General features: G+C 37.8%; 1 protein-coding gene across 11 annotated transcripts in view; it reads right to left on the bottom strand.

The window, feature by feature from the left end:
- Positions 1 to 13,291, bottom strand: part of RBFOX1 (RNA binding fox-1 homolog 1) — a 667,961-nt gene that overhangs the window by 337,545 nt on the left and 317,125 nt on the right. The window contains exon 1 of one of the 11 annotated variants that reach the window (XM_031062650.1): positions 10,113 to 10,231. The exons of the other annotated variants lie outside the window; for them this stretch is intronic. Coding sequence (XP_030918510.1) covers positions 10,113 to 10,130 — 18 coding nt within the window. The 5' untranslated portion in view covers positions 10,131 to 10,231. Of the gene's footprint in view, positions 1 to 10,112; positions 10,232 to 13,291 lie in introns of those variants that run through there. 11 annotated transcript variants of the gene reach the window in all.

Here is a 13,291-nt window from a genome sequence, read left to right on the forward strand (position 1 = left end):
GAAAAAATTCCAATTGAACATGTGGCTCGCTTGTGTGTGGTTTTTATAGCTAAGAGATAAATGTGACTAGTCTGTTTATAATTGCTTTTTATAAACCAATTTAAATTAAGAATTTGTTCACTGGCTGTGAACATCCATATATTAACTTAAAACAGGATTGTTATCTTTGCTTTCAGTGTGCAGTTTTACATTAATAGCATATGATAACCTTCTGAAATAAGAGAGTGAATGTTTAACACACGCACACACACATTAATAATGAATAGTAAGAAGTAGAAGTGCATGAGGAACTTTTACAAGTGCCAGTAACACATCACTGCATCACACCACAGGACTCCTCATACATGAGCTGTAGAATGAGATGTTTTATGCCACCTCAGCTAGGCCTGTATGTATTATTAAATTACCTTCCTAGTCTTTACACGACTTAATTCCACATTCTTCATTTGTCTCCAGCACCTTTTCCTAAAGCATTTGTAATTTTGTCTTCGTGTTAGATCAGCTTTCTTCCCTTGCTTGAGAGTAACCTCTTGTACTTGTCTTACTTCTCATGAGGAATTATCCAACATATAAATCAAAATTTGCATCCTAGTATTATTATTATTATCCTGTTCCTACCCACAGAGTCATCAAACGTTGCCAGACACGCAGGGAAAGAAAAAACTAAGCAAAACAGTCTGACTCTTAACCATCCAATTCAAAGCATTTACCACCGGGAGGGTAAAACAGACCATTTTCTACAGCAAGTTTTTAATTGCCTTTCTACCAAAATGACACCCCCCAAAATAAAGATTTTTTAGATTGGTCTCTGTTGGAACTAATTTACCTCATCTGAGAGGGTGGTGCTATCTGTATCTACAACCAAAGCATAGCACAATAAAGACATTATTATTAAACCTTATTATTAACAGTATTGCAGAGTCTGTGACAGCAAATAGGGTTTGAAACACATGAAGACAGAAAATAAGTTCACCCTGTGGGTTGCTTTAGAAGCTGAACCTTAGTGATGTCAAGAGGACACAATTCCTTCACACTTAACAGAAAAGGACAGTGACTGTTCTGATCTTAAATATTCTCATTTCAGCCCCTTGACCCCTCTCTCCTTCATTTCCCTCCCTTTCAGTGACATTTATTGTTTTCTCCTTCTTCCTCTGCTGTTCCTGTTCTTGCTGGGATGCTGCATTTCCAGACAAGATGGGAGTGTGAAGGTACAACTGGACAAACAGTCGTGGCCATTGTGAGTGTTCCTCACAAAATAAAGTTCCCTCAGTTTTCTCAACACTTCCACTGCATAATGAACACTGGAAGTAAGTAAAAAATTCCAGCTGGGCTAATTCCTAATTACATTTACAATTAGGTGTTTCTCATGGTTGAGAATTTAACACCTGAAAGAAAAAAGTGGTACTATATTCCAATTACAACTTCATGGGCAAGAAGGGGATATATTGGGTGTGTTACCAGGTGCAGCAATTTATCTCAGGCTCTTTTACAAATTCATACCACTGACTTGGGATATTTTCTGAAAAACCCCCAAGCTAAAAAAGTAGAATTGCTGAAAACAGTACAGATGAAACCTTTCTTCAGGTTAGGAGTTTCAGTAATCTTACACATGTGCTGAGTAAAAAATAACCGCTTTAAGAAAAAAAGTGAATTATTTTTCTCACGTCACACTTTTAAAGAGTATTGTAAGCTCTACTCAGTGTCCATAAAAATAAAAACTAGAGTTGTTAATTTTTAAATCAGCAGTACAACCAACATTGCCACTTTACCATTAGCACTGCAGTTACTCTTCAAATTGGTTGTATGAGAATCAATATATTAAACATTTCCATATTCCAATTTATATGCTTATCTGTGTTCACCCTTGGAGGGAATAAAATAATCTGCACACCATTTCACCCTAAAGAATATTGACAATCTTAAAATTTAAGTCTTTTTCAATTAAAAAAATCCATACATGTGTTTTAAAAATTCTGAATAAAGCAAACCAAAGCTCAGGTAAACTAGGCCTCTGAATAAAAGTTTAAATATCAAAATAAAGTAATAATAAATATTTTCCTTGATGCAATCTAAAGCCAGCTTTTGGCTTTGAAAAAGTAACTTTTTAATCAAATCTCATCTCACCAAATATAGTTTTGGTCTTCACTTCCCATTCCATACCAATGGATGCTCTGCAGAAGCTCCAAGTGGAATATGTAGAAACAACATTTCCCTTGGCTGTTGCTTTAATATTAGTTGAGAAAGCACAGATTAACTTCACTTTGACTGCAGCCATCAACCAGCTGCTTCACTGCAACTTCAATAGAAACAAAATTCTGAAAGCCCAAAGGACAGAGTTTCATTCATTGCTACAAATATTCTTAATAAAAGGAAGATTACATTGTCATGATGATTACACCACTGAAAACATGAAATGTACAGCATTTTACTCAGAGAATGACTACAGTGGAAGTATTTTTTTGGCTGATTTTCCAGTTAATACTGCTGTGAATCAAAGTCTCAGTGAGGCAGGCAGACACACTCCAGTTCCCAAAGCAGAGACCTCAGTTTTATCACGTGTGCTCTTTGCATCCCATCTCAGCACAGACCTATTGAAAACCCCGTGTTTGTAACACACAGGAACCAACTGAAATACAAATATTCCATTTTAACAATCTCTCTGAACTTAGACTGTACTTTCTAATCTACAACCACTGCTGGTTGGGCAATTTTCATTTTTTGTAAAATGACAAGTGGCATTTCATTTTAGGTATAGGTGAAGATGAAGTTCCCAACTTTATCAAATGCATCCCTCTCTAACACCAACTGGTGCACACTGGTGTCTGACTTTAGAGAGGGCTGTTCACCCACTGGAAAATAAATGGTTTTTGCATTTCAAGGTGACAAGTACAATGTCAGACACAATCAATCGATCACTGCATAATTATTATTGCAAATGATCCATATCCATGCTGCAAACCTTAAGGGGAATTTAATGAAGCAGGAAGCACATCAATAATATCTACTTCAGTCTCTGTTAAATCTCACAATTCACAAATATGTTGTCACATTTTATCCTTCCTCGAATTCCTGTAATTATATTTGAGGAGAAGCTCACTGAAAAGTAAAATTCAAACATATATCAGCTTTTCTCCTATAAAAGGAGTCCCTGTATGTTATATATATACAGATCACGAAAGATAAAATGCACAAAACTCTACAAACACAACAATCTGTGGAGAAAACTTGAAATACCAATGATCAGACTTAGTCTGATGCATTTGTCTGACTTAAATCCGTGTTGTGCCCATGGAGGAGCACCCATGGAGCACAGAAAGAATGAAAAGGATCTGAAAAGAAAATCTCCTGTGTCCTGACTGTAATCCCTCCATGTCACTCACTGCCTTGCTGAAGAGTGGGAGTTTAACTTATGGTGATAACAAAAAGGGGTCTTGGTTTTGTTTTCCACTACCTGAACCAGAAATTAAATTGACAAATTGAATGGGCATAAATTATAACTGGCAATAAATTATGCCATTTCTTCCAAGGCAAGTCTGCTGTGTCTGTGGCAGTGATCGGGAAGTGATCTCTATGTGTTCCTGCTGTTTCATGAGCTTTCTCACTCCAGTTTTTCCCTTTCCTCCTCCCTCCCTGTCCCACTGAGGTGGAGAGTGAGAGGGAATTTGGCTGCTAGCTGGCTCCAACCCATGACACAACTGCCATCCTGATGGGGAAAAATATACCTAATGTATTAGAAACCTTTGTAAAAACAGTGATTTCTGCAGGAATGTTGGACTTGAGCTTTCTGGCTGCAGTAAGAACAGGTAGATTCCCATCCTAGGCTATGACAAAGATCCAAACACCGATTCATCTCTTTGGCAAGGAAGGAATCTCAATCCAGGAGCAGAAGGGGAAAAGGAAGTCATATGGAAAGACATCAAAAGATGTGAACAGATACCCAGACTTTGATTAGTAAACATCCCCTTCTGTTGATTAAACTGTGAGACAGCCTGACAAGTTACGAAAGGTAAATCCAGCCTAGAGGCATTTGCACATTCCAGTGACAAGATAAGGAAATCTTGGCTTGGGGACTATGACAGCTCCTCCAGCAGGCACACTTCACTGGAATAAACATCCAAAAGGAACACATCAAGATATTAATCTCAAGACACAAACAAGGTTCCTCAACTGCCCAAAAAAACCTTCAGGACTTGTTCATTCCTTTGCCTCCAACAGCAGCTGAGGTTCTGCAAACCCACCAGTCCCACAAGTGGTGCTCAGGAAGGATTTCCACTAAGAGATAACAATCATGGGACAATAGGAGGGCTCTAACCTGCTCACCCAGCCCCATTTCATGCAGCCTTTGTTCAATTCTTTCCTCTCACATATCCCTGCACTGATAAAAACACCCACACAGCTCACTCAAAGCTCTGATGGAAAGCAGGGCTATTAAGGGGGACACGATGAAGATAAGGTTAATTGGACAAGTGTAACTCCCTGCTAAAGGAAGGGGGGAGAGCAGATTTGGCAATTAAACTATACAGAACATATAATGCAACTTCAAAAGAGAACAGAGCAAGTCACAAAATGCACAGATTCTGCTGCAAGTATTAGTAATGATAATAAATATATTCTTGATGCTTAAGCTCAGTTTGATCCTATTTAAATTCAGTTTCATCAAATACTTATGTGTGTTGGTCTCTACAGGAATGTACATTTCTTTTATAAACCAAAAGTGGCTTGCTTGCCTAACTGCAGTGCTGGACATAACAGAGCAGCATCCTGATTTGTTCTCTTGCCATTCTTACCTCACATCAATAACAGAATGGTGTTCTACAAAATACCATAGCAGGGCAAGAAAATCCTTCTTCTGAACTTACCCAATGACCAAAAGTTACTGTCAAACATTCTGAACTGGAATTGCTTTTCTCTTCTGTTTCATTTCTCTCTTCACACTAAAAAAGGTGATTTTGCTGAATGTCTTCATGCTTTGCATGCTAGTGTGATTTTTAGCTTTGTCATCACAACATGAGGTATTATAGGTATGATTTTAAGCCAAGTATGTGTGTGTTCCAATAGATGCATAAAGACAGCCTACTGAGAATTGTCTTAGATTCCTCCATAACTAAGTGTAATCCTATTTCCATTCAACACCTCTGTCAGTCCTTTTATTTTAGCCATCAAGACTGTAGATTTATAAATTGCAATACTGCATTATTCAAGTTTATTGAGCCAGGTACCCTTGAAGATCCTTACTATTCACATCAGCATACTCTATTATGAAATCATTTTGTATTTTTCTATGTTAATAATAAAAGGTACACATTTATTCAACATCAGTGGTCAGGCAGTCAGATGCAGAGGATGAAGCTGCATGTTTTATTCAAGGTCTCAGTGGAAAGCAGAATGAGGATCACTGTTTCTGAAGATATCTGCAGCTTTTCTGCTAATATGTTTGATTTTTCTTAACTAATAGGATCTAAATACTTTGATTGCTCAATAACTCTATGCAATAAAATCTATACTGCTGAAGTGTTCCTCTGACTGTTTTCAGCAGAGTCATTTATTCTTTCAGCTTAGCTCATGCTGGATCTCACTGTCTGTAGCTCTTTAGGCACAGTCAGCAGTGCATTTTGTCTTAGTCCAGGGCATTTTTGGAAATCCTCATTGAAGAGAACAATCCTCTGCTTAATGCCCACAATTTCACTGCTACAAAATACACAGCAGGTAAAGTTACCCAAAAAAATATGAGCATTGTATTTGTTCCTTACCACAATTTAAAAAAAAAAAATCAAAGTTTTTGTTCCTTTATCATTTTAGTTATCTTCATATCTGTTTAGGGTTCTCATTTCCTCTAGGAAAAAAAAACCAAAAAACCTTTTCACAGGTGTCCTGCAACACTGAGTACACCAGGAGCACCAGTTAGGCTGGAAATGACACCCTTCTCTGAGCCAGGAGCAAGGCACACTCTGTGCCTGCACACATTTGGTGCATAAAAACATGCAGACCCTGGTCAGCTGAATAAAATACCATCTGCTTTTGAGTATGGGAGCTGACACACACTCATCTATGTGTATTAGGATGCCTCTAAATAGGAGAGGCACCAGAAATGCAACAATAAAGGAGTTTAAATTCCTGAATACCCAGATTAAATTTGTGGTAGCGTCTGTTTCTTTTTTCTTCCAGACTTCTTCCCAGATGTTCATTTAAGGAACATTTTGCTAATTCAGACAAGTACAATTCTCTGTATTGGACCCAAAAGCTTTATTCTACAGAGTTGTCAAAACAGTGTCCTATTGCCAGAAGAAATGATCTCGTTGCTATTGCATACACCTTTTTTTTTTCAATCTGTTTCTCTGTATCTGCCTACTCTAGTTTTGGGAAAAATACCAAATTTCATTTGCTGACATGCTTTCTGCCTTGTTTGATCAAGTATCATTCTGAAGCTGCTACTGAAAAAAAATCTCTGCTAAATATACACAAGATCTCTGACAACTCATTCCCTATTATTAAAAAGAACAGCAGACTGACAGGAATGAAGCACTACTCTGACTAAGCAGACATTAATTAGGTGTTTATAAAATTTATCAAACTGTATTATGGTACATTAAGGTAATTTTAGTCTAGCATTGTAGCATACAAGAAAGTGTGGAAAGCTAACAATTCTTATTCTAAAAATATATTTACCAATGATTTTGTTCCAGTTTTTCCCACAACATTTGATTTTTTCACGGCATGTACTAACTTCAAATGCTCGACTCCTAACTCAGAATATGGAAATTGAACATGAGGTCGGTGGGAACTGAACAACCAGATGGAAAACAGCCAACCATGGAACTGTTTACTTGGGAATCAAGCAGCTGCTTGTACTGTCATGTGGATAAACTGGGCTTATTTTTCAAAGTATGAAAAAGAGGAGGAACAGTATACAGCAAGAGGGGACTCTGAAAGATTGGGAGCAGTCTCAGCTTTCAGCCACCAAAAGTTACACACTAAGCACGAGTCAGCAACTTCAGAACCCTCTAACTGGAAAAACCCCAACACAAATGTTTGCTGCACTCTGAGCAAACCCCATCAGCTCTGGGGAGGTGAGTTACACAGGAAATGGCAATGATCACCTGCAGCGATCCAGAACACCCTGAGTCACTGCAACAACCTCATTTTGGGGAGAAAGGGGTATTCAAGTACAGCAGCAGCAGATGCAAAATGGTCTGTACCCCTCAGAGAGAACATATTCCCTTTTGGTTTCCCTAGCTCCTAAATCAGTAACGCCTGAAAGCCTTCAAAGTTTCTTGGTCAGGGTGAACTCTGACACTGCTGAACTCTGACTCCCACAGCACAATCTGATTCCTATGCATAAAGTACCAGACCAAAAAAAGATCTCCTTTGTCCAGGGAAGGAGGAAAATAGAAATACAAACATCATTTAATTGCTTAGGCTGTCAACAAATATGGATTTCCTTTGACAGGGTTAACAACATTAAAATCTTTCTCTACTTTTTGAAATGTTGAAATAAGTATTTAAAAAACATCACCTAATCAAGACTGTTCCATTCAACAGACTGAATTAGTGTCTGTGCTCTGCACTCCTGCACAATATTTTAAGTTAGTTGAACATGTTCAGCTTGCAATAAAAGGAACTTGATATCACTGTCATCAGTAGAATTAAAAAGAAAAAATACATCAAACCGTTCCAGGATAATGTCTAAGTCATTAGAGAATAGTAAGAAATAAAAATTTCCTTTTACTTTGTAAATATCCAAAATGTTTCTCTGTTACACACAAAATGAAACAACAGGTAAGCACTGCTACATAAACAAGTGAATAGTCTGAAAAAAATCTCAGTAAATGTAATAAGTTAATTTTATACCCTTTAAAAAGGGAAGATTACATTTTCACACAAGTTGGCTACTTTAAATTTTAATAATACTGCTGAGAAGCTTTTTATAATTACATAAAAAATTGATGAGATGTCAGGAGAAAGCATTTCAAGTGCTGCTGTGAGTTTATACCTTGCACCTACATCTACTGAAAGTCTCTTGTTTACCTACTGCGTCTTTTCCATATGCTGCATCTTAGCATGGCCCCAACTTACAGAGTTAAAAAAATCAACATTTCAGGAAGAAAATAATCTATGAATACAAATCCTCTATTTCCATAAATACTCACAAAGTAATAACGTTCTGCTACAATTAAAAAAAGGTTTATTCTCTGCGTTTTCCTACTAATATTGAGATTTTGTTTGAATAACTTTAACTAGAAAAGTTCAGTTGCAAATGGGAAGAATACTCAATACCCAGGTGTAGTAGTGCCAAAAGAGAGATGGACTGTTTAAAGAATTCTGCAAATCAGAAAACCAGAGAAAACATACATCATATAATGTAAGTAGAAAGGACTAAATAAAAATGGAATGAACACACTTTTAAATGTGAAACATTAATTACTGAAACCTTTATATGAATTACTAGGAGCTTTGAAAACCAGGAATTGGTACCATCAGAAACTGCTTGTTACTATGGCTGTTCTGCTTAAAGTATTTATATACATCTCTAAAAAGAATATCTAGAAAAGTTCATCAAAAATAAAAAATACAGTGCACTAAAAGTGATAGAAATCCGCATGCCAGAAAATGTATTACACTGAATTTTCAAGTTAACAATGATTCCTAGGCTTGGGGAGGGAGAAGATCCCTGGATTTCAAACCTTTTGAGCCTGTGCCACAGAGAAACAGAATAATACACAATAATGCACATCCTTTCACCTCACTGTGTATGTTAGAAAAAAGGGCTTTTCCTCACATATTTACTGTGCCTCTCTTTTGGATGATGGCAACTCTAAGAGCACAGCACAAACTGAATGAAAGACCCACTGCTGCAACTGAGGGGTCTGATTTATAGATCTAAAAGGAGAATGAAATTAATCCTTGCACCAGCAGCTTCAATACAGGATGGTGGTAAGGGTTAAAAACCAGCAGCAGTCAGGCACAGACACACTGGTGAAAATTCAAGGGACTTGTAGTACAGAACCCAGAAAAAAAGACAAAATCATAAGGCTCGGTGATTGGTGAGCTCCCGAAACCATAGCACAGGTCAGAGCACTGAAAAAACAAACTTCAAAGTCTGCATGCAGTGCCTTTTGCAAAAGTTACTAAGATACAGTGGACGGTCAACAGAAATGAGAGGAACGCATAAAGGCAGATTTACAGCATGAACCACGAGTGATTTGAAAAGAGAAGGTGTGATTTCTGATAATATCTCTGAGAATTCAGTGCTGCTCCTCTGCAGCCTGTTTTGCAGAGGTGGCCCAGATTAGCTGCACACTTGTCTATTTTTACATACGTTTAAATTAAATAAATAAATAGATTGTCAAATGAGATTAGTTTAAAATATTTTCCCAGAAGATGTACAGGCTTTGAAGAGGAACACAGAAAAGCTTTTAAGTATGCAGATTTGTTCAGTGATTTCTTTGTGGGTTTGTTTTGCTAAGAAATAAAACATTCTGTATCAAAACCTGGATGAATACACAGGTTAATAGCTTTACTAATTAAAAACATACATACCACAACACAACATTATTTTTAAGGTGAGCAGATTTTGCTGCAAGGAACCAGAACAATGCTGAATATAAAATCATAGAAATAGGAACAAAATATCTATTTCTTTATCTGCAGTTGTCAATTGCCAGAAACTTCAAAAGCCAAGACAGACTGTGACAATTAGTATAAAAGTAACTGGGTTAAGTAACACACATTAGAAGTTTTAATCACATTAAGATTGTTTCATTTCTTACAAAGAAAGCAAATTCTGAGCAGCCACAAGTGATGCAGCATTCGCTTTGTAACTGAACCCCACAGTGAATCTCACACGACTGCAATATGTTCTAAGGCATTGAAAAGAAAGCAGTGCACCCTGCCACGTCCTGCAAATCATGAAAATAAATCCCAGCTTCAGTAAACGACCCGGTTTGTTAAAACTCTGCCTGGAAATGCAAGCACAGGTCCTGCGCCCCAGCCACGCTCCCCTGCAGCACACACACCTCCCATAGCACAAAACATGCTGCAGCTACAGGCTAAAATCCACGCTCCCAAAGTCCATTTATTAACAAAAGATTGACATGGAGAGAGACACTACCTACCCACAAATACATCATCATCTTGAAAGAAATCAAGGGCTCTGTCAGCAAACAGAAGTCTCCTTACTTCACCAAGTGTGTCTGGAAGGAAAACTGAAAACAGTGGGTAGAAAATCTTGCCTTTTTTCTGTCAAGTCCTCACAGTTCTCTTCTTATACAAGGTATTTTTTTAGTTTGTTTATGAGAACAGCATTCGTTCAGTGGCTCTTTCTGCGTGTGAAGTGACTTGCTTCAGGCTGTCTTTTTTTCTTCCCTTTTTCTCCCTAACTCAGCCTGTCCTTTCTTTACTGTCAAGCCTGCTTAGGTAACAGTTCTTGGTGTATCTATTTAATGAGCAGGTCCGTGCACTAAAGGCAGCCAACTACACTGGAGGGGAGGAGGGGGGGGGAGAGGGGAAAAAAAAAAAGTAATAATAAATAAATAAATGGGAATATACCACTTCCTGATTATTATTATGGGATCTACAGACGCCCCCTCTGTAGGAATTTTACAGGAGGATTTCTAAGGCGTCTTGAGGGAGGGGGGAATCCTCAGAGTGACTCTGGTGGCTCTCGAGCCATTACCTCTCCCTGCTGAAGGACCCAGTCCACAAATCCCACATTTGAGAAATTTTTAAACTCAAAGCAAAGCCCCTACAGAAAAGAAAGGAACATGTACTGCACCCTGCTTCTCCTTTATCTCTTTAAATGTACTTCAGATAAAAGCTGCATCCAGTCAGGTCAAGGCCTTTCCCAATCTTATTACGCTCACACAGGAGTGCTCAACACACTTTTCTACAGCCATCTACTGTCTCCACTGTGTTATTGCTGCTCTTCCTGCTGCCAGCACCAGAAACAGGGAGTGCAAACAGTAAATCAGACCACAGCAGAAGCGTTTGGGCTGATTTGATTTATTTTTGGTAGATCTTTTTTTTTCTTACCGTAATAGATATTTCAAAATCAAAGTTATGATTGTGATTTGCATATTTAATAAAGGTTAGTAAAGAGAACTGCATCTTTTGCTCTTTTTTTAAAGTTGAATGTGCATTATGTAAATGAGTGAGCATGCAAGGGACTCGAGTTTTTTTGATTGACACTTGGACTTTTATCCTTTGCTACAAGGAAATACTTTTAACTCATTTAACTCATCTCATTAAAACACACAATATAATTAGTAAATTAATTAGCATCATCCTCAGGTGAGAAACAATTTTAAAATGTAAAGGAGACAAATCTTATTTACTTTTAAGGCTGCATTATTGGGTTTGACCATCATGCCTGGCCTTGTGAACTGCTGCATGCCACACCCTGAGCATGGCACATTTTGGGAACTGATGTGGAGAGCTATTCACACAGTCTCTCTATCAAGTGCATCAACTCCATATCATAAATCAATAATTACTAAAGAGATAAGATATAAAAAATGGTGATGGGAATGAGATTAAACAGAAATTTTGCTTTGTTTCTATGTTTCACTATTTATTTCTTATCTTTGATCACAAACTTCTCACTTCTTTTAAAAAAAAATAAAATTATCCCATTCTTTTTGCCTAAAGACTCCAATCTATTTACATATTCAGCCTGACCACATAAGGTAAAATGTCACCTAAATAATTAAAATACTTGAACTAAATTGCACCAGGGCAGGTGGCAAATGGAGAGGCACCTGCTGAAACATCCCATAAAGAGGAGATTCAACAGCAAAGCAAGACTGGGGGGAGCAAACCAAAATCCATAGCACTAAAGCAACTGGAATCTGCCACCAGGGTGAAGTCCAAGTAAAAATAACTGCTGTGGCACTGACAGTTCAGAGCTGATTAAACAGCAAAATGAAGCAATCAATTCATGTGGCGCCTCACGCTAAGACTTCAACAGAGAAGTTTATACAGATAAACAGATACAAGCACACACACAGAGCTATTTGTGCTTCATCTGTAAAATACTACAGCCAGCCAAAATGTTGTTGCCTCTTTTAGTGGAGGCACAAGGCAAAGATTTAACACAGCAGTTCCTAAAGTGATAATTTTTAATGTAATGTGCAGTGACAATAACATTTATATAAGTTTAGTGCAGTCTCATGAAATAAAGCCATTTCCTTCACCTGGGCAGACTACAAGAGGAAAAGAAAACCCTTTTGTTTCCAATTTTGAGTTGTTTAAATGATCTGAGTGTCTAGCCACCAATACTCAGCTCCGTACCAGGCCTAACCCAGTCACCTTTAAGCTGAACGCCTTCACCTCCTTTAGTCTCCTGCATAGAGCTCTGTGTTCTGTAGTCAGTTACACTGAAATAAACCTGAAATATCATGTTAGAATGAATTACATTATACTGGTTAGGCTGAAAATACATTTTCTGATAATGTATCTGAACATCTGCCAGCCAGCAGTTCTTTCTATCTGTGCACCTCAACTGAACACAGGAGGTTTTAGAATTTTCAAAGGCTAGTTAAAGATTTTATTAATGTGATAAAAGACTGTGCACAGGTATTGCCTATTAATCACTTCTGTATCAAAATTTCCCTGATTTGGAGCATAGCACAGGCAGCATATGAAACTTCAGGGAATGATGTCCCAAGGCTTTCAACTACTCTCTCTGTATTCTAAATTCTCTTCATTATTAAATTGGTTACTCAGCCAATTCTTCACATCTTATTCCTCCAAACAAGAGGAACAAATTGTAATGCTGCTGTACAGTACCATTCATTTGAAGTGTTTTATTTTTCACACAGATATTTTTCAATGCTTTGTTAGATCAGCTGTAGTTCCTGTGCAGGTAGAAAAAGGTGGATAAAAAAGACTGAAAACAGGTCTATTACTCTGGTTTTTGCACCTATGGCTGAAGTTTAAACTGAACCCTGCTTGCTAAGGTCACTTCTTACATGTTCTGGATTTGCAAACAATGTGAAAAAAGTAAATTGAAGGTACTGACCACAATCATTTTAACAAAGGCTGGTCCAGGAGAGCTGACATCGAGTTCAGGTCAAAGGCTGCTGAAATCAATGAGAACCTTGGTGTTCTTTTAAAAAACAGGCAGTCAGAAACTCTGTCACCAGTCTGGGTGTTTGCTATTTGCTGCTGTAATGGCCCAGCTCCCCTGATGCTCCCCAAGATGTTCACATGGGGCTCTCAGGTACTGTCACAGCTTCAGCACCAGCATTGCTGTGTGAGCTTGTACCACAGCCTGAACTTCTGTAATCAATCAGAA

The sequence above is a fragment of the Geospiza fortis genome, unplaced genomic scaffold (genome assembly GCF_000277835.1).
Source record: "Geospiza fortis unplaced genomic scaffold, GeoFor_1.0 scaffold146, whole genome shotgun sequence".
NCBI lineage: Eukaryota > Metazoa > Chordata > Aves > Passeriformes > Thraupidae > Geospiza > Geospiza fortis.